The sequence below is a fragment of the Scheffersomyces spartinae genome, assembly GCF_019049425.1.
Source record: "Scheffersomyces spartinae strain ARV_011 chromosome Unknown scaffold_4, whole genome shotgun sequence".
NCBI lineage: Eukaryota > Fungi > Ascomycota > Pichiomycetes > Serinales > Debaryomycetaceae > Lizanozyma > Lizanozyma spartinae.
Window position 1 is genome coordinate 127,532 of NW_025065051.1, and position 18,120 is coordinate 145,651.

An 18,120-nucleotide genomic window follows, 5' to 3' on the forward strand; every position below is an offset into this window, starting at 1 on the left:
TGATTAGTTCACAGGAAAAGGAAATAGTATGGCATGCATGACAAGAGAATGACCGAGACCAAGAGCTAAAGAGTATAAGGTTTAACATTGTAACTTAAACCGGTCGTGTACCGGTGACTCAAATCGGTTAACTATTACTCAACAATCGAGAGTGTACAAACGAATTCCTGGCCATTCCCACGACTTTAGACGGGGAACTATCACACACTACCATCTCAGTTCCCTATACTTTTGCATTTTACATATATATTGGGATTGTGGTACCAAAAATTTAATTTGAGAAATGGTTGGTTTCATTACAACTAAATATTGAAGAAACATACCATTATAATCGGTTTCCCTTTCCTTTAGGTTTTGTTATCGTCCTATTAAGTTTCAAACTCCTTGTTAATTGCATTGATATCAGTTGTGGATTATTACTAGTTAATATTTCGTTTACAGCAGCTACAAGCTTTTAACTCACATTCCTTTATTATTATTTAGTCTTCCAACTATATTCATTCCTTTCCCTTATTAAAATTCTCAAACTCACTTTCCTTAATTAAGGTATGTATACTTTTATTCAATCTATCCGAGCTACATGAATACTATTCATCCATTCATCCAACCTTCCACTGTATTTCAATCTCAACCTCCATCTTCGACTTCATCCACCTCTATTTTCAAAGCTATCACCAAATGTCTCCCAAAATGTCGCACTTTTTCCGCTGGCTCATTTTTTTTCACGAACCAGCCTTCACGACTTCTTCCTGTTTGGGACATCCGTTTTTTTTTGTGACAGTTGCGTCGTGAACAAAGTTCGTGATGTTTACCTTAAGGCCTTGTTGGTAACAGTGACCAACAGGCTATGAACGCCATGCCATGTGGCGTCAACATATATCAAGGGAACTTTATTGTCATATTTATACGTTAAGTACAATCACGATAATGATGACATTTGCCATTATATATGGCTAATGTCAACGTCCACTCCGCGCTACCACGCGGGTGTTGGTGTTGGTGTTTGCGCATTCCGATTTCACCTCCTTTTGCCGATTCGTCACAAAACACGCTTTTACAATTTTCATTCGTGTATGAAATTTGTTTTGGTCCTGCCCAATGGTGACACCATACTTTAAGTCCCACCTTCAGAAGGGGTTTCCTACCACGACTCAATAAGGGGTGAATTCTTTACGCGGTTGCAGCCTTAAGAATCTATTAATGGCTATGGTTAACATTCCAAACCCCATATAGAGGCTTGCGAGCACCAACCAACACAACATCATTACTCCTTTCCCGCAGGGTTGCCGATCACATTGTCCTTTAATTCCAAGTACAAGGTAATAAAGCCCATTGTATTTGTCATATTTGTTTTCCGCACTATTTGACATATGGTATTGGCTTGAATTTGAGTTTTGGTTTTGGTTTAGAATTGGTATCTGGTTTGATCGTGTTTTTCTTGTTTATCTTTCCATCTTTTTTTTTTTCATAATAACTTTTGAATTACAGTCTGGCTTTTCCTTTTCCATCGGTACTCTGGACCAAAAGTGCTAGGTCATTCATTCCTTTAATATTCTCCTATCATAACTAGTGGATGCAATCACATTATTATTCCTAAGCTCATACGTTTATTGATTCTGATTGATATACTAACATTCTGATAATTAGAATGAGATTCACTAAAGCTACTATCCTTGCTTTCGCCTTGACTTGTTTGGTGGATGCTGCTCCAGCTCCTAAGGACGTTGTTGATCCTGCCAACAAAAGAGATGTCAACTGTGATAAGCCTTCTTACCAGGCTCACCATAAGCACAAGAGAAACGTTGTTTATGATTACGCTTATGTTACTGTTACCGTTGGTAACGATGGTCAACCTATCAGTTCTACTGCAACTTTAAATGTTCAACGTGCTTCATCTGTTGCCACTTCTGATTTGGCCAATGCTGTTTCTGCTGCTCAGGCTTCTGTTTCTGCTCAAGAAACTGAAGTTAAAACATCAGCTGCACAAGCAACTACTTCCTCCTCTTCCGCTGCTGCTCAAACTTCCACCTCATCCACTGCAGCAGCTGCCTCTTCTGCTGCTGCATCTAGTGGTTCATCTAGTGGTTCATCTAGTGGTTCTTCCAATGGTATCTATGGTGATTTAGGTTATTACTCTAACCCATCTGTTGAATTCGAAGATGGTGTCTTGGACTGTTCTGAATTCCCATCCGGTCAAGGTGTTATTGCCTTGAACCACTTGGGCTTTGGTGGTTGGTCTGGTATTGAAAACTCTGACGGTTCTACCGGTGGTCACTGTAAGGAGGGTTCTTACTGTTCTTATGCCTGTCAATCAGGTATGTCCAAAACTCAATGGCCCAATTCTCAACCAGCTAATGGTGTTTCCATTGGTGGTTTGTTGTGTAAGGGTGGTAAGTTGTACAAGTCGAATTCCAGATCCAACTATTTATGTGAATGGGGTGTTGATAAGGCTGTTGTCGATAACCAATTATCTCAACCTGTTGCTATCTGTCGTACTGATTACCCTGGTACCGAGAACATGGTTATTCCAACTTATGTTGAAGGTGGTTCCACTTTACCTATCACTGTTGTTGATGAAAGCACTTACTATCAATGGCAAGGAAAGGGTACCTCTGCCCAATACTACGTCAACAATGCTGGTTTGGACTGGACTCAAGGTTGTGTTTGGGGTACTCCAGGTTCTGGCTTGGGTAACTGGTCCCCATTGAACTTTGGTGCTGGTTACGCTGGTAACATTGCTTACTTATCTTTGATTCCTAACCCTAACAACTATGACTCTTTGAACTTTAATGTCAAGATTGTTGCTGATGGTGATGCAGTTGTCAGTGGATCATGTGTTTACTCTAATGGTAAGTACAATGGTGGTGGTGCTGATGGTTGTACTGTTGGTGTTACTTCTGGTAAAGCCAAGTTTGTTCTTTACGATTAGAAGTGTCATCCTATTTCTGTTTTTTTATCGTTGTTTATCAGGAGTTGCTCATTGTCATTTAAAAACCCGTTGGTTTTATTTTATTTTGGACTCTTGATTTATTTGTTGCCAATATGATGACTATTTGTATCTCTTTGTTTCAGTCGAACATTCATTTCTGTCAAGTGGCTGCAAACTATGTCTCATTTTGGCGTTTGTTATATCTGTTTAGCCAGTTTGTTTTTATTGTTATAGTTTGTAATTGTTAACATCAACACTTACTATCAGTTGTAGATCATACATGCACTAAAGTCAATACTCTTTTTACTATTATTATTATTACTATTATGCATTAAACTTTCTATTATACAAATGACTATTATTGTCCTATCACTCCTAGTTGATGATAGCCCAGAACTTCTCCCATAAAGTAGTAGGAACAGACTCTTCCCAAACTTCATCATCAGCTTCTCTAACACCAGAATCAATATCACATTGATCTATTGGAACAATCAACTTATCCCAAGAAAAGTTTAATCCATTGTACATGATATGGAAAATCAACCAACACACAACGAAAATGATCAATGACACATAAGAAGTGAAAAAGGATGTCGCCGTAATACTGTAAAAGGCTTCATACCCTTGAATAAAGATAAGAACGAAAACAACAATAGCACAGTAATAAGATCCATAAGGCATAAATTTGGCCTTAAAGGGTAAAGAGTCTCTGGAGATGTTTCTAGATTTCAAGATATTCATAAATCTTATGTGTGCCAAGGAGATGAAAAGCCAAGCAATCAAACCGGCTAAAGCAGTAATGTTCAATAACCAGTTAAAAGCATTCAGTCCACTAGAGGAAACAGCAAGGTAACCCAAGGAACCCAAAATAGAAGTACACACCACAGCATAGTATGGAACTCCCCATCTGTTGGTGATCATAAAGAATTTAGGTGCAATACCAGCTTGAGCTAACCCATAAAGAATACGGGAACCGGAATAAATATTAGAATTACCAGCGGAGATAATGGTGATTAAAATGACGGCATTAAAGATATCAGGTAAAATTTTTGTACCTGAGTTAAGCATGGCAATGACAAAGGGAGAAGAAGCAGCATTTTGAGTAGAATCAGCTTCACCGTTGTAGGGTAACCTTGGATCATCCCAAGGGACCAATAAACCTATAAAGAAGATGGACAAAACATAAAATAATAAGATTCTGATCAACACTTTTCTAATGGCAGATGGAACAGTCTTTCTTGGGTTCTTAGCTTCACCACAAGATAAACCAACCAATTCACAACCTTGGAAAGTGAATGCAGCAGAAATCAAGGAACTAAGCCAACCTAAGAATTGACCAGTGGTTTTATTACTAGAATGAATACCAGGACCAAAAGCACCTGGGTTTCTCCAATATCTGAAACCAACTGGACCACCTTTACCACCACCAACAACCATGATGAAGGCATAAATAATCCAACCGGCAACAGCAATAACTTTCATGAATGCAATCCAGAATTCAACTTCACCATAGTACTTAACAGGGAAGAAGTTAAAAGCAGTCAAGATAACGAAAAAGATCAGAATCCAAGCGGCAAGAGGTACGGCAAAAGTCCAGTATTCAATAACCTGACCAACAACGGATAATTCCAAGGCAAAAGTAATACCCCAGGAGAACCAATAATTCCAACCGTTGGCAGCACCTAAAGCAGGCGATAACCAACGAGCTACAAACTGGGTAAAGGAACCAGAAACTGGAATCAACGTAGCCATTTCACCTAAACCTTGAGTGACAAAATATGCAATTGTTGTAAAGAATAAGTAGGACATTAATGATGATGCTGGACCGGCAACGGCAATGGTATTACCGGTAGAAATAAACAACCCAGTACCAATGGTACCACCAATGGCCAACATGGAAATATGTCTTGCTTTCAAGGCTCTTTCCACTTCAGTACTTTTCTCTTTGTTAGACTCTTCATCGTGATAAACATAATGCGTTTCAGAGATCTTTTCGTTATTGGTACGGTGAGTAACCGAGCTTCCGGGAATGGATTTTTCAAAGTCTGACATTTTAAGTCGTCGTTAATGAAATATCAAGAAGTTGATTAGAACTGAAAGTGGACAAAAAAAATATTCAAACACTCTGTGTAAAAAATTTAGCTTTATGGAAGGATTGCTTATTATTTATATATAATTTATTTTAGAAGTTGTTTCTGTGTGCACGAATGAATTGTTCACCGATATATGTGGTGGAGAGGGCAACGATGACTTTTTAGTTATAGACTTTGTGATATTGAGATATGAGAAAACAAAGTGATGCAAAGGGCTTATTGCTTTTTTTTTTCTCTTCTCTGCTTGTTTGTGCATGTCATTCAATTGAGCGAGTGCCTGGATTGATAAGGGGACGCCTGATAGCGGCTGATGTAGTGGTTGCTGTTTTAGGAAGCCATGGCTACTGCAGGTGGGGAGTTCGCGTGAGGCTTTACATCTGTATCTTTGCATTAGCATTGGATGCTCAATCAATACTCATTCGTCCATGCACTCCAACTTAAGAGAGACTCGATCCCTGCCCGACTTGTGAATGATAACAGCTGCAGGTGGTATTTCGTTGGCATTATCAGCACAAGTTCTTACTATGCTGTGTAGTATAATGTTGGAGCTACAATGTAACATGTATTATTATCGTAAGGTGTGTAGTATCCAATAGAGTCAGTGTATTTTCCGGTAGAGAGAGATGAGGTAGTGCTTGGCTTAATGCTGGGAAAAAAGAAAAGAAACCAAAAATAAAGCTGGTCTTAACAGGAACAAGGGTACCGAGCTTATGGAAGGAGTCAAGAAGTAAGAACGTAAGACACACCGATTTGCAACATCTTTAGCAACATTCGGTTGAGGGATGTCAAATATCAACCCCACAATCTATAATTACGAGATCACACAGGTGTCTATTAATGGAAGTCGATGTGCCGCTAATCCTGACCCAAAGAAGGTCAGTGCGAGATCGAGTTGCAATGTTTCCTCTAAAGTACATTAGCACCGAGGACCTGCCAGAAATGAAATTGAGTATGTATCAACATTCAGGTCTCACCTGCCGTTAGGGGTGTGATTGTGCAAAATTCTTGACAGGTTGGAGTAATGGGTTATTTTCTAAGGCATTTTTTCTTTTGTACAGTGAGACCTTTTCTATTGTTCTTTCAAGCAGAAGATGCCGTTAGAGGTTGAAGCGAAAAAATAAACTTGAAAGATTATGAAGTGATTACCATTTATTGTTGGGGGTTGAAGATGGAGCTAAGCATAATGTAATGAAGAACTGGCTTAACAATATTTGCTAAAGCAACAAACGTATGGGTTGCTTAGAGGTGTAAGAATCATAGAATACGGATCTAAATACTAAACAAAAACTAACCGTTTCCATTTTCTTGTTTAGTCACGGCATTGAGTTTGTGTGTACGGAAATCGCCATGGAAATTGTACCAGTCCCCACCAAGATACGGCATCTCCTCTATTACCAGAAACTGACACCGACGGTTTATATACACGTTTTGAATGCATGTTCTTGGCTCCGTGCACGACTTTTGTATATATCCCATTGAATCTCCATACGACTTCAACTATTGTCTACAATCTCCGATACTACAGGTAAGTTTACAATTGACTTAAATTCCAGTACTACACTTTATTTTACAATTGACTCTTTAAATTAAACAAGCAGTGCTCTAATCATGGCTATTTAGGTTTCCCCTAGAAATAAGAATATTCATAAAGAATCAGCACCCTTATCATATTATCTAATGTAGTTTAATCTGTGTATCTCGTTAGAGAAAATCGCTTTCAACTGCCCTCAGGAAAAAGCCATAAACGCACAAAGCAAACATCCATAACCGAAAGCGAAGACGGAAATGTTTCTAATTCAAGTAACCTTTACAGGTTGATGCCCCACACAAACAAGGAATACGTTCAACATCATTGGACTCACGTTCAAATTTGTAATCATAGGTCAATTCCTCATTGGCATCAATGTCTCGTAATGCGTAAATGACAATTCTCTTTTTTCCTTCAACTTTAATGATTTTGGCAGTACAACTTGGATCACAACAATGATTAATAAACCTGGCTATGCCTCCCTTTTTGGTGGCATCGATAACAGTATTCTCATCAATACGGAATAAATATGATGATCCAATTCCCAGCTTCAAGTATGACTTTTCTCTATGTTCTGCAACTTGTTGTCTAATCATTTCTCCAACATATTCAATAATCATTTCTTTGGCAGCAATCGGTTCATTGGCATATAGACCCCAATTATGAATCAGTGAACGTGCAAAGGAAACTGGCTTCTTCCGTTTAGTTAATGCATTAAGTGATAAGATTTCCAGATCAGCTCCACCCAATTGAGCACTAACTTCTGCTGCGAACCGTCTATTGAGTGCTCTATTGACACGAGAACTTTGATTCACATTTCCTATGTCATCTTCATCTCCATTTATGTCACCATTCCCATTACCTGTGCTGTTGGAAATATTCATGCTACTGCCACCACCACCTCCTCCAGGAAGATCATTGGAATTTTCCAAACCTCTATCTATATTGTTTTCATGTTTTCTCTTTCTATCTTCCAGCCCATTCAATTCCAACTTGCTTTCATCATCAAGGCCATCTTCATCATCACTAGTGCCCCCATTATCGTTATGATACATAACGGTCTTCAATGGCTTTCTAGATTTTTGTTTCATATGTGGCAAGTAAACCTTCTTGGTCTTGCTTATCTTCTTATAACCTTCACTTCTGAATGAACCAGTGAAATTAACCAAGTCTTCATCCCCATACAATGCCGAAGCAGAAATTGCATCATCATCATACTTATTGTGGAGATCCTTCCAGCACATATAGTCCACTTCAATTTTACTTGAAGGCTGCTCATTCCAGAAACCTTCAGGATCAGCTAAAATTTCTTGTGCAATTGACAAATCTTCATCATCTCTTAATAACCTCCGCAAATGACGAACAGAATACCTTTCAAATGATAATTCTTCATATACAGGTTGTGAAACCTTCGGAGTAGGACGATATTTAAGTGCAAGATTCGAATAGTCATAGTTTCCATCTTCTTGAATGCTAGCAATATCATCCTGTGATTCAGAAACAGATTCTTCGTCTTCACTATCTAATTTAATTTCAACACCTACTTCCTTCACGGGATTTTTTGACTCAAGAGCCACAAATTCTGAATCTTCATCTTCGCTCATAGATACCTCGTCATACATGCTTTGACGTTTAGGTTTTTTCACCTCTAGTTGATCCTCGTCCTCATCATCACTTAGGCTATGCTTAAGATTGACAGATGTGATGTCAAGTGTTGCACTAGGGGTAGCCGTCAGCAGACATGGACCTGGAGTGTTTGAACCACTCGTCCCACTATCGTCATCACTTGAATCACTGCTTTCATCATTATTATCTAAGTTCAATGCATGTTGCATAGGAATAAGGTTACGCCGGCGACGATTATTTTTCATTAACAATTTGATTAACTTGTCTTGCTTGGTCTCTCTCTTTGGAAGAGTTGCGTTTGATTTATCATTGGATTTAAGAAATAATAATGTGTCTTGTTTCAATTGAGACTGAGACAAAAGCTCTTTTGTTTCTTCAGCCTTTTCTTGCTCTTTGGCTCTTAACTCACTAACCAACTCTGGATAATTTTCATGGCTTAATAGGTTTAAAATTGCAGGCGCAAGAATCCGCTCTCGAATATCCTTAGCAAGAAATGTCTGGAAGTCTTTAATTAATATATTTGCAGCTTCTCCAACCGCATCAATCTTTTCCTCCTTCTCAGAGAAAGAGGCTTTAAGTGTATAGCCTTCAGGAACACATAAATCCATATACATTCTGTAGGCATAAAAACGTTTCCCGTCTTCATCATAAAAACACTTTTCACAATCACGAAGACTATTAAATATAACAAAAAAACCATTCTTATCCCCTATAACCCGAGTCCAACTATATCTTTCTAATGCACGTTTGATATCCTGTGTTGGGATTTTTCGAGTGGGTACGTATGCATCATCAATAAACAAAAATGGCCTGTCTTTAACATACCTGGTTAATTCTTTGGGAAGAAATACACCCGAGACAACCTTGTTCTTATTTCGAATAGACTTAATAGTGGTATTGGACTGTAAAGTATTCGCATGGTTGGAAATAGATGTAGTTTCGGATGGAGAAGGTAACGTATCCTTCACGCTAGTAGATCTCAGCATTGATTCAGCATTTGTATTGCTGGTAACTTCGGTCTTTTTCCTATTCTTCTCTGCCGTTCTACGTTCTTCGTCTTCTCTTCGTTGCTTCTCTTGTAAGTCTCGTTTTCTTCTATCTTCATCCTGTTGTCTTAATCTGTGTAACTTATCCAGTGCTTGGGCAACTTTCTTTTCCAACAATTGATTATCATTATCGTTGAGTATTAATTTGAACTCGACTCCATCAATTCTCGGTAATTCTTGCTTCACCAATGAAATAAACTTTTGAGCAAATCGTTGGGATTTATCAGGTGCACCTTGGAATTTGAAAGTAGCAATTCCTAATGGCACAGCATTAACAGGATCATTATACAATTTCAAGTCACGAAGTGGAGGATAAGTGCTGTCAAAACTCCGTATGAAATTAGACAAATAGTTCTCGTTGACAGAGAAGGGTAGATCCCATATCACCAACTCTGTTAATGGGGCTGGTCCAAGCGAGTCTTTATCAAATGTGAAACGTGGTTGTGGTAACTGCTTAAAGGGAAATTTCTTAGACCTCTTATTTGGCTTTGTCATATAATGCTGCATTGACTTTCTAGGGTCCTTACACTCTGGAACAAAGTCCACATCATCGAATGATCGAGTGCTCACACGATACTTACGCTCTCTTTTCTTTCTATCTTCTTTGGACAACAGCTTGTCTTGATCCGGGTCATAGATTACTTTATATGTACCTCTAGGTTCTCCTGATTCATAGGAATGATCATCAAATGCTTTATAGGTCATGTACAACTTCAATGTGGGGAATGAGGCATCAAGCGGATTAATACCAGTGAGGGGGTTTGAAGCAGGGTATTCTATGTGGCCCATTCTGTCATTGACTGATCTTGTCACGCCACTCGTTGAAGGTTTTGAGTTGCGGTTCACAGGAACAGTTCGAGTTGGAGGGATCAGATTCGACTGTCGCATTGACGCCCCATTAACTGAAGTATGTGTAGTAGTAGTAGAAGATGGAGCACCAACGAGCCCTCCTCCTTTGAAAGGTGCAGCGGTTGTTTGTGAAACTCTATGGTCTATTCCAACATCCTTATTGCTAAAGTAACGCTCTCGATGTATGGAACTTTGACCATTAGCTGGATGTGGACCATTTGCACCAGATGTTGGAGTGGTGGGGGTAGCTGGAGGTATTGCATCCTGCTGATCTCTGAATCCATGGGGTTTATGAAGGCCAGATCCTTGTCTATATCGGTCGTGGTATCCACGAGACTTATAGTACAGATGGTGGTTGTAGTGGTTGTTGTTGTAGGGCATTATTTGTACTATGGATTGTGATTATCAGTGAGGTTTGATTTCTATATTGATAATGACATTAAGTGGTGGGACTAAAAATGATGAATACGTAATCATATACTAGGCTACTCCTTTTGCCCAAAAAGAAGTTGATACAGCGTTAGGTACTCCAATCCACCTAAAGTATCCACTAACGGTAAATAAATAAGGTATTACTATGGAAGCGATACTTTTGAGGTGCAAGACTTGATGGAATTTTCTCTCCGTGTTGAAGCGCGGTTTTCTGCAAGACCTTTTGTGTGTGATAAGTGATCGTTGAGTTGAGAGAGAATCAGAGATGGAGTACAATTACAACAATTACAACGACAATCCCCGTCTTAATACAATTTGACTAACATGGTAAAAATCATAGGCTGATACAAGAACGGAATTGGGGTTGTCTGCTGCCTTTGATTCAAACATAAAATTACTCCATTTGTTGTTGCTGACATTTTTCCTGTTTTAACGTAGTATAATTGATATGTGAGCTATGAAATAAATAAATGTACAATCTAGCAATGCCGCGTTTATTGCATCTACTTGGTTCTGATATGCTTCAATGGTCCCTTGGAGTGAAGGAAGTTAATGGAATAGTCCTTTTGTCTGAAATGTCTCTTCTTGGGTTCTTGTACATAGTAGCCATAACCTTGGCCTTCAGCAAATCTAATAGCTGCTTCTTTAGTATCAAACTTGATCTGTGTGGCTTGCATGTAATCTGAAGTACTTTGGTACCCCATCAAATCGTTCTCCCATCTGTTACCACTACCCAACACATCCCAATCTATTTTCCACACACTTCCATTATGTTGACCACTTTGAGTAGCTGGCTTGGCTTCTTGGAAAATACGACATGTTCTGGTGGTACTTAAACCATTGTGAGCACCAGATGTAAGTTCATTAGCAACGGTTTTCTCATCAACAACATTAACGTTGGTTGGTAAGGATTGTCTGACAGCAGTTGTGCATGAAAAAGCACGCACTCCACTGTATCTCAATATGGTTCTTGACAACATGATAAACCAATATATATATATGTATATATGTATAACACCAAGGGTGATTGTACAGTATGTCTTTCAAGAGTTCACATCTAATTATTTTCCATTGCTCGTTATTGGCTGACGAAAATTCTCACCGAAAGAAGCAACTGGTGGTGTTACCCGGATAACATAATCATTAAAGGTAACAAGACTAACGTATTATGTGTGATGCAATTGATGAATCTTCACGATCATTACCTGTTTGGAGTTTATTCAGACTCATATATACATATCTGAGAATCATCATGAATAATATCAAAGGAATTCTAGAGGAATTGATTCCAGGGTATAACAACGAGTTCCCATCTAAAGTGATTACATGTGCTGAAACTTTATACCGATTGAGTCTAAGAGATAGACCAGTCCTTCCTAATAATAGTGAAATAGCAAGATCTCATATCTGTGTGTTTGTAGCAGCTACAAAATATCATGAACAATTAAATATACCGTCTCCTCTGGCTAATAAGATTCCTGCTCCCCCAAGAGTTGCTACAAAATTGGTTACTGATTTCACCGATAATTTGCTTAACCAAATCGTTTCCGCAGCATCCACACCCGTGACTACTCCCAGAAAGCGTCGAATAACAGGGCTGCTGGATTCTCCCATCAAGTCTCTGACTCCATCGCCACGCAAGCTTCAAAATTTAAACAATAATGCTCCCAAAACCAGTTCACCGTTGAAGAGGAAACTTCAAGATCTACAAAATGAAAAGGATGATGATGAGTTCCCTTCAACCCCAACAAAGACTCCCAAACGAAGTGCTACTTTACTTGATGACTTTGAAAACGAATCCCCTTTCAACCCCAAATCAAGTCCATTGAAGTTACTGAAACAAACAAAATTACTGCTGCCTACCAAATCCATGACTGCATCATCTCCTACTTCATCTCCGTCAAAAATATATGTGTACGATAAAAAGCATGTCAAGGTTACAGATCTCATTACCTTCTGCAACAATTTCCATATTCCAGCAAAATTCACTCCACTGATCATCCAAGCATTCTTAGAACACAAGCATAAGTTTCATAAGAAGACAGAATGGCTATTAGCATGTGGACTTGTACATGCAGCATATGTGCGTATTAATAACGGGCTTTTGCAGGGGAAAATGGGAGCTAAAACCACATTTCAAGATCAACTCTTTACCTACCAAAAGGGTGGCCTTATGAAAAAGACCATGCTTTCATGGTGTAACATTATAGAAGATGCATTTAAGGCTGAGAGCTGGATCATGGATATAGAGTTGGAGTATGTCTACAAAAACAAGTCCATAGTGGAAGCCAACGAGTCCCGTGAAGTGGAAGCAAAACTAGGTAAAGGTTGGGATTTATTTGAGCTCATGGGTAGTATGATAAATTCAACAACAGTTTTAGACTCTGATTCTCAATCAGAATACTATAAGATCTGGACTCAACTGGCCAAAGCACAGTTACATTCAACCTAAATTAATTAACGAAATATAATGACAATATTATCACTCAATGTAATACATCTACAAATAAGAGGCCTTATCAGTATTCCTATGGTACGAATTTTTAATATTAAAGTGAATGGACTGACTATGTACATGAACGTGAGAATTATATCATACTCTCTCTAACCCAACATCTTCTTCAACTTGCTAACATGGCCTCCTTTGTTATCAACACGAACATAACCATTTAAATGACTCATACTGCTGGCACTAAAACCACCATTACCATGATTTCTACCTGCTTGTCTTCTTTTGAACCCTTCTCCAGCTTTAACAAATCTCTTTGCTGCTGCCTTGTGAATTCTAGACTTGCTTCTCAATTGCATAAGCATCTGGACCGCAGGCCGTCTGAATGCCGCTCTCAAATTAGATTCAAAAATATTGCCCAACATTTCCCCTCCTTCTGTTGATATGATGCTGAATTTTGTCTGTATCTGACTTTGTATTATCTCTTACTACACTTTGAAATAGTGAAAACTTTTGTCAAAACTTTTAGCTGCACACTACCACAGATTATAAGCTATATACTTGAATTAGATCTACCATTGTCATTATTAAATAGTCTACTTATATCTAAACCGACCTTATCTAGTTTTCTTTTAATACTTCATCAATAAAATCTTGATCAGGTATAGAAGTTTTTTCCTCAGTAGATACGTCATCTTGTTCTTGTTCAGGAACCTCCTCAACATAAACACTTTCCACTTCTTGAACGTCATCCCAACTTTGACTCTCTTCAACCTTGTTATAAGAATCCTTGGAAAGAGCAAAATAACGAGGCTCATCAAATACATGGTAGAAATGACCTCTAACACCTTCACCACGTAAAAGTTGAGGCATCCGAAGATTTTCGGGAACTTCAGATTCATCAATGAAGTGATTTCCATATAAGAAATCAATGTCATACTGATTCTTTTCTTCATCACTCAATAATTTGAACTTGGCAACTTGTAACTCAGTATCTGTAATAGTACTTCTAGAGATTCTGGCATAAGCCACCTTCTTTAAGTCTCTGAATAAAATATATTCACACCATCTATCCCAATCAGTACTATCAATATCCCATACGTTGGAATTCTCACTAACATAAGTGTTATAGTTACCTTGGCCAGGTTCTGTGACTAAATAGCTTAATAAGACCAAAGGATTTGTGGATTTACCCATGATATCACTTATTCCTAAACTTTGTAAACGACGATCTTCAACGTCTTCTTCTTGGCCCAGGTGGAAAACAACAATGTCAACTTCTTGACCATAAATATCCAAAGTTGCGTGAATGGCAGGAGCCAATTCTCCAACTGGTGATGGTAAAAGATGATGTTCAGATTTAAGAATTGGGAACTTAGAAAGAAGTGCTGCTCCCCATGTATGCTTATTAGGACCTGGTCCATAATCAACATACATTCCCAAATCTTCAGCGATTTTTTGGGTAAAGTCTCTGTTACCGCCAATTAATCTTTGGGTATCAGACTCCAATAAGCCAATAACATCTACTTGTGCATCACGAATAAGGTCGAGCATTCTCGTTTCACTTGACCACATATCATTGTCAAGACCAAAGTGAATACACCAAATACCGGCGGTAAAAGACCCTGAACCATCATTATAGGGAGTGGGTGTACCAATAGGATATCTCTTGACATATCCAGTAATAGAAAGAGCAAGAAGTGTAGTGAGAACAGCCAAAGCTTGCTTGAAAGTCTTTGTTGTTTCAAAGCTGAACCTCACAATTTTTGATTCTTTTGCCTTTAAGGTATAATTTAAAACTCCAAATTGTATACAAGTGAAGGAAAATAACAAAATAAGATCGGTTCTTTCACGTAAGAGGGGTCCACCAGGAACAAAGGCATAAGCCACAATCCAAACACTTGCTAAAGCCAAAACTGTCTCGAAGAAGAATCCAAAGAAATACAATACACCAACATTGTGACCAATAACTGAATAAGCAATCAATCCACTAAGGGAAGATAAATAAAATGCATATACCAAAGCACCACAATAACCTGCCCAGTCGGGGAAAGAGTATAACGTAAAAGCACTACCACCACCAACAATGGCGTTATAGAACGTAGAAGAGAAGACATTTGGATGGATCCCAAGAGAAGCCAAAATACCAACTATCATAGCACCAAAGAATGGAAGTGAACCTGAAATGGGTGTTGGCCCATTGATAGGATAACCACTCCAAGTCCAACTAGCAAGAGTACCCGAGTCACTCAATAACGCATGTAAAGAAAAATAATATCCAGCAAACCCTAAGGCAGCAAACAAAAGAAAGCCATGCTTTGCTGCTGGAGAAGTATGACTTTCCGTCGTCTCATAAGTCATTGGAGTCAAAAAGGCAGATGTTAATCCGATTGCTAAGCCTACTTCGTTATAGCCACCGTTGGTTTCATTCATAATTGGCCAAATTGGATTATTTGAATAGTTCAAAAACTTGAAAGTAGAGGTAGCCAACAAACCAATAATAAAAGAAATATGATAAGAAATATACTTTGAAGTTGTAGGAAGCTTTGACCATGTATAGGACTCCGTTATGTAAGCCACTGTAGAAAAGAAAGTTCCAACTGACAAAATAAGTAATCTCAATTCAGGGTCTTCAACCTTATAAACTCCAACCCCGAGCAAGACACCAATAAAACGCGAAAGGAAAGGAACGTTAGTAAAGAATGCTCTTATAAAGGGAAGCACAACTAAAATTGGAGCAACAATTGTCACTCCAATAGCTGCTTCGTAACCAGATATACCCATATGCCATAAAGGAAAGTACCATACACACAACACTAATGCGGTCACATTTGTCCAAAACATGTAGGCATTGATGACATTGATAATAAATTCAAAACAAGTAAAGTCGTAGTTAAGCGAAACCACAGTGTTTTCCAAGAGTTTGCTTTCAATTGTTTCAATTGAAGTAGCCTTGTCATCCTTCGAAGGTTGAACTTTAGTGAAATGGAGTCCATTTCCACTAATACCAATTTCGATATTTTGTAAGCCAAGTATTGACCACCCATCGAATGAAACATCCAAAAGAATTAATGCCCATTCAAAATAGGCGTATACTGAATAAGCACCAGCAACAACATGAACCTTATGTTGAATGAACCAATAGACCAACGGAATCAACATCAAAAAGAATAACCAACCGGTGTAAAAACGACCCTTACGTTCACAAGAACCCTTGGGTGCACCTAAGGTTGTACAAATATCCCATGGAATTGTCAAAATAATATAACTGATCATAAAAATATCATGCCAATCATGGTCATCTGTTGATGTTATGTAGACCCAACCACCACAAGTAAGCGTTCTTAATAGTCCTGACACCAATGCAATATAAGGGACCACAGATTTAGGCTTATAAGCAGCTACAAAGTTGAAAAATAATAGTAAAAATCTAGGACCGGAACAAACAGCAATTAAAACTTGAAAAAGAGACCTTTCAGGGTACCTATCACCTATTGTAGCGGAAACACTGGGAAACCATTCATCAGGGTAACCAAAACTTGAATTGCGAACAATCTTTTCATAGTGAAGCCAACAACCCACAATCAAAGCTCCAACAAAAGGTGCAATTGCAAACACAGTATGAGCATAGCCTATGAAGCTAGCATTAACCGTTATCACAGGCTTTAAATTTGAACTGGATTCTGCCATATGTCAATTTGTCTCAAGTGATGTCACTTTCAAGGCGCAAATGAGTTATAATACTTCGATAAAATTGGCGGCGGAAATACAACGAACAAATACCACAAATGTAGTATACCACCACGTCTGTACTTGTGACTTATGGGACGAAGTGAATAAATCAATTGTCTAAAGTTAAACTTCGTTTTAGATATCCAAAGGTGGTCACTGATAGAATTGGAGAAGCAGTTGCACCACCCCAGCCCCGAGGTTATAAACAGGAAGCCAGCTTAGAACTTTGGAGATTGATTATTTTATGCGAGAACGGTAGCGCCAAATTGTTCTGGTTGAAGCAGAACTTATTGGTAGCACACCACTAGTTAGTCGGTAGTACGGTAGTACACCACATGGTTTGTTCCAGGATCGTATAGTAAGAAATATCCTGCACGAGATTGAGCCGTGAAGAAGCTGTGATATATATCTCACGATACAGGGGTGACAGCGTCGTGAATTTCCTCTTTAAGTGTTCTTAAAGGGGATGAGAGGGGACCTCTTATAGTGAAACATGTGGTTATATGTGGCAATATAATAGGTGAAACTGGGACAGCAGCAGCCCAATTAGATATTAGAGAAGGGTGTAGTACTAAAGGAAGGACATTTGAAACGAACAACAAAGAAGGAAAACAAGCAATTAGAAAATCTAGGCATCTTCAAGCGTATTGTGGATTTTCAGAACCCATAAAGAGACGTCTAATGAACAATAAGTAGTATTTCGTTGATTCGCAAAAAATAATACCAAATAAACTACAATTAAGTGAATTTGACACCACGCGACTGATAAGCTAGCAAATGTACAATTTGGTACAAGGATTGACCACATCCAGATAACCCTACAGTATTGAGAGGGGAATTCATGGAAAGTGTTGGTGAAATAAGGTGAAACAAAGACAGCATTATTTTTTAAACGGCTGTACCTGAAACCACACTGAGTGGTCAGTTCTTACGGTCATTCATTAAGTGATGCAAGCTGAACCAAAATAAGGGTGAGGCCATGTAATTACAAGGCTGGAATGGAAGCACAATGGATATCAAAATCGATAAGTTTCATTCCACAGATCTCATCGCGTAGACCACAAGTCTGGACTTCCCAATGCAGGTCACATTAAAATAGTGTGTACAATAGATAACCAGATCTGGTCAATTATAGAAGGAAGGGGTAAAGTCTTTGTTCTGGCGATCTATTGCTTGTTTGCCTTCTACGTCAGCCTACTTAATTCGGTACCAGTGATCTGCATGTCTCATCCCATCAAACCAATTGCTGCCCCGTGAGAATAGGTTTTTCAGTTCCAAATCTTTGGGGCTCTTCCTTATACCTTTTAACGTTTACTTCGACAATTATTATTTTGATATATACATTCTAAATTATAACCGATCTTTATCTACAATATACATATATATATTTACATATTTTTTATGTATATACGTATTGAAGAATAAATCCAATAGCG

At 38.5% G+C, this 18,120-nt stretch overlaps 7 protein-coding genes across 7 annotated transcripts; 2 read left to right on the top strand and 5 right to left on the bottom strand.

Moving 5' to 3' along the window:
- Positions 1 to 1,648: 1,648 nt before the first annotated feature.
- SUN41 (putative glucosidase) lies at positions 1,649 to 2,929 on the top strand (the record flags this gene model as incomplete). The annotated part of the gene is made up of 1 exon (XM_043194386.1): positions 1,649 to 2,929. The coding sequence occupies one exon, from the start codon at positions 1,649 to 1,651 to the stop codon at positions 2,927 to 2,929; it is 1,281 nt and encodes a 426-aa protein (XP_043050710.1).
- Positions 2,930 to 3,304: 375 nt separating this feature from the next.
- Positions 3,305 to 4,981, bottom strand: CAN2 (arginine permease; the record flags this gene model as incomplete). The annotated part of the gene is made up of 1 exon (XM_043194387.1): positions 3,305 to 4,981. One exon carries the CDS (start codon positions 4,979 to 4,981, stop codon positions 3,305 to 3,307), a length of 1,677 nt encoding a protein of 558 aa, XP_043050711.1.
- A 1,832-nt stretch (positions 4,982 to 6,813) lies between these two features.
- SET1 (histone methyltransferase) lies at positions 6,814 to 10,452 on the bottom strand (the record flags this gene model as incomplete). The annotated part of the gene is made up of 1 exon (XM_043194388.1): positions 6,814 to 10,452. One exon carries the CDS (start codon positions 10,450 to 10,452, stop codon positions 6,814 to 6,816), a length of 3,639 nt encoding a protein of 1,212 aa, XP_043050712.1.
- Positions 10,453 to 11,006: 554 nt separating this feature from the next.
- KQ657_003690 (uncharacterized protein) lies at positions 11,007 to 11,483 on the bottom strand (the record flags this gene model as incomplete). The annotated part of the gene is made up of 1 exon (XM_043194389.1): positions 11,007 to 11,483. The coding sequence occupies one exon, from the start codon at positions 11,481 to 11,483 to the stop codon at positions 11,007 to 11,009; it is 477 nt and encodes a 158-aa protein (XP_043050713.1).
- A 272-nt stretch (positions 11,484 to 11,755) lies between these two features.
- Positions 11,756 to 12,955, top strand: KQ657_003691 (origin recognition complex subunit 6; the record flags this gene model as incomplete). The annotated part of the gene is made up of 1 exon (XM_043194390.1): positions 11,756 to 12,955. One exon carries the CDS (start codon positions 11,756 to 11,758, stop codon positions 12,953 to 12,955), a length of 1,200 nt encoding a protein of 399 aa, XP_043050714.1.
- Positions 12,956 to 13,107: 152 nt separating this feature from the next.
- KQ657_003692 (uncharacterized protein) lies at positions 13,108 to 13,377 on the bottom strand (the record flags this gene model as incomplete). The annotated part of the gene is made up of 1 exon (XM_043194391.1): positions 13,108 to 13,377. One exon carries the CDS (start codon positions 13,375 to 13,377, stop codon positions 13,108 to 13,110), a length of 270 nt encoding a protein of 89 aa, XP_043050715.1.
- A 196-nt stretch (positions 13,378 to 13,573) lies between these two features.
- Positions 13,574 to 16,642, bottom strand: CWH43 (Cwh43p; the record flags this gene model as incomplete). The annotated part of the gene is made up of 1 exon (XM_043194392.1): positions 13,574 to 16,642. The coding sequence occupies one exon, from the start codon at positions 16,640 to 16,642 to the stop codon at positions 13,574 to 13,576; it is 3,069 nt and encodes a 1,022-aa protein (XP_043050716.1).
- Between the last annotated feature and the right edge of the window lie 1,478 nt (positions 16,643 to 18,120).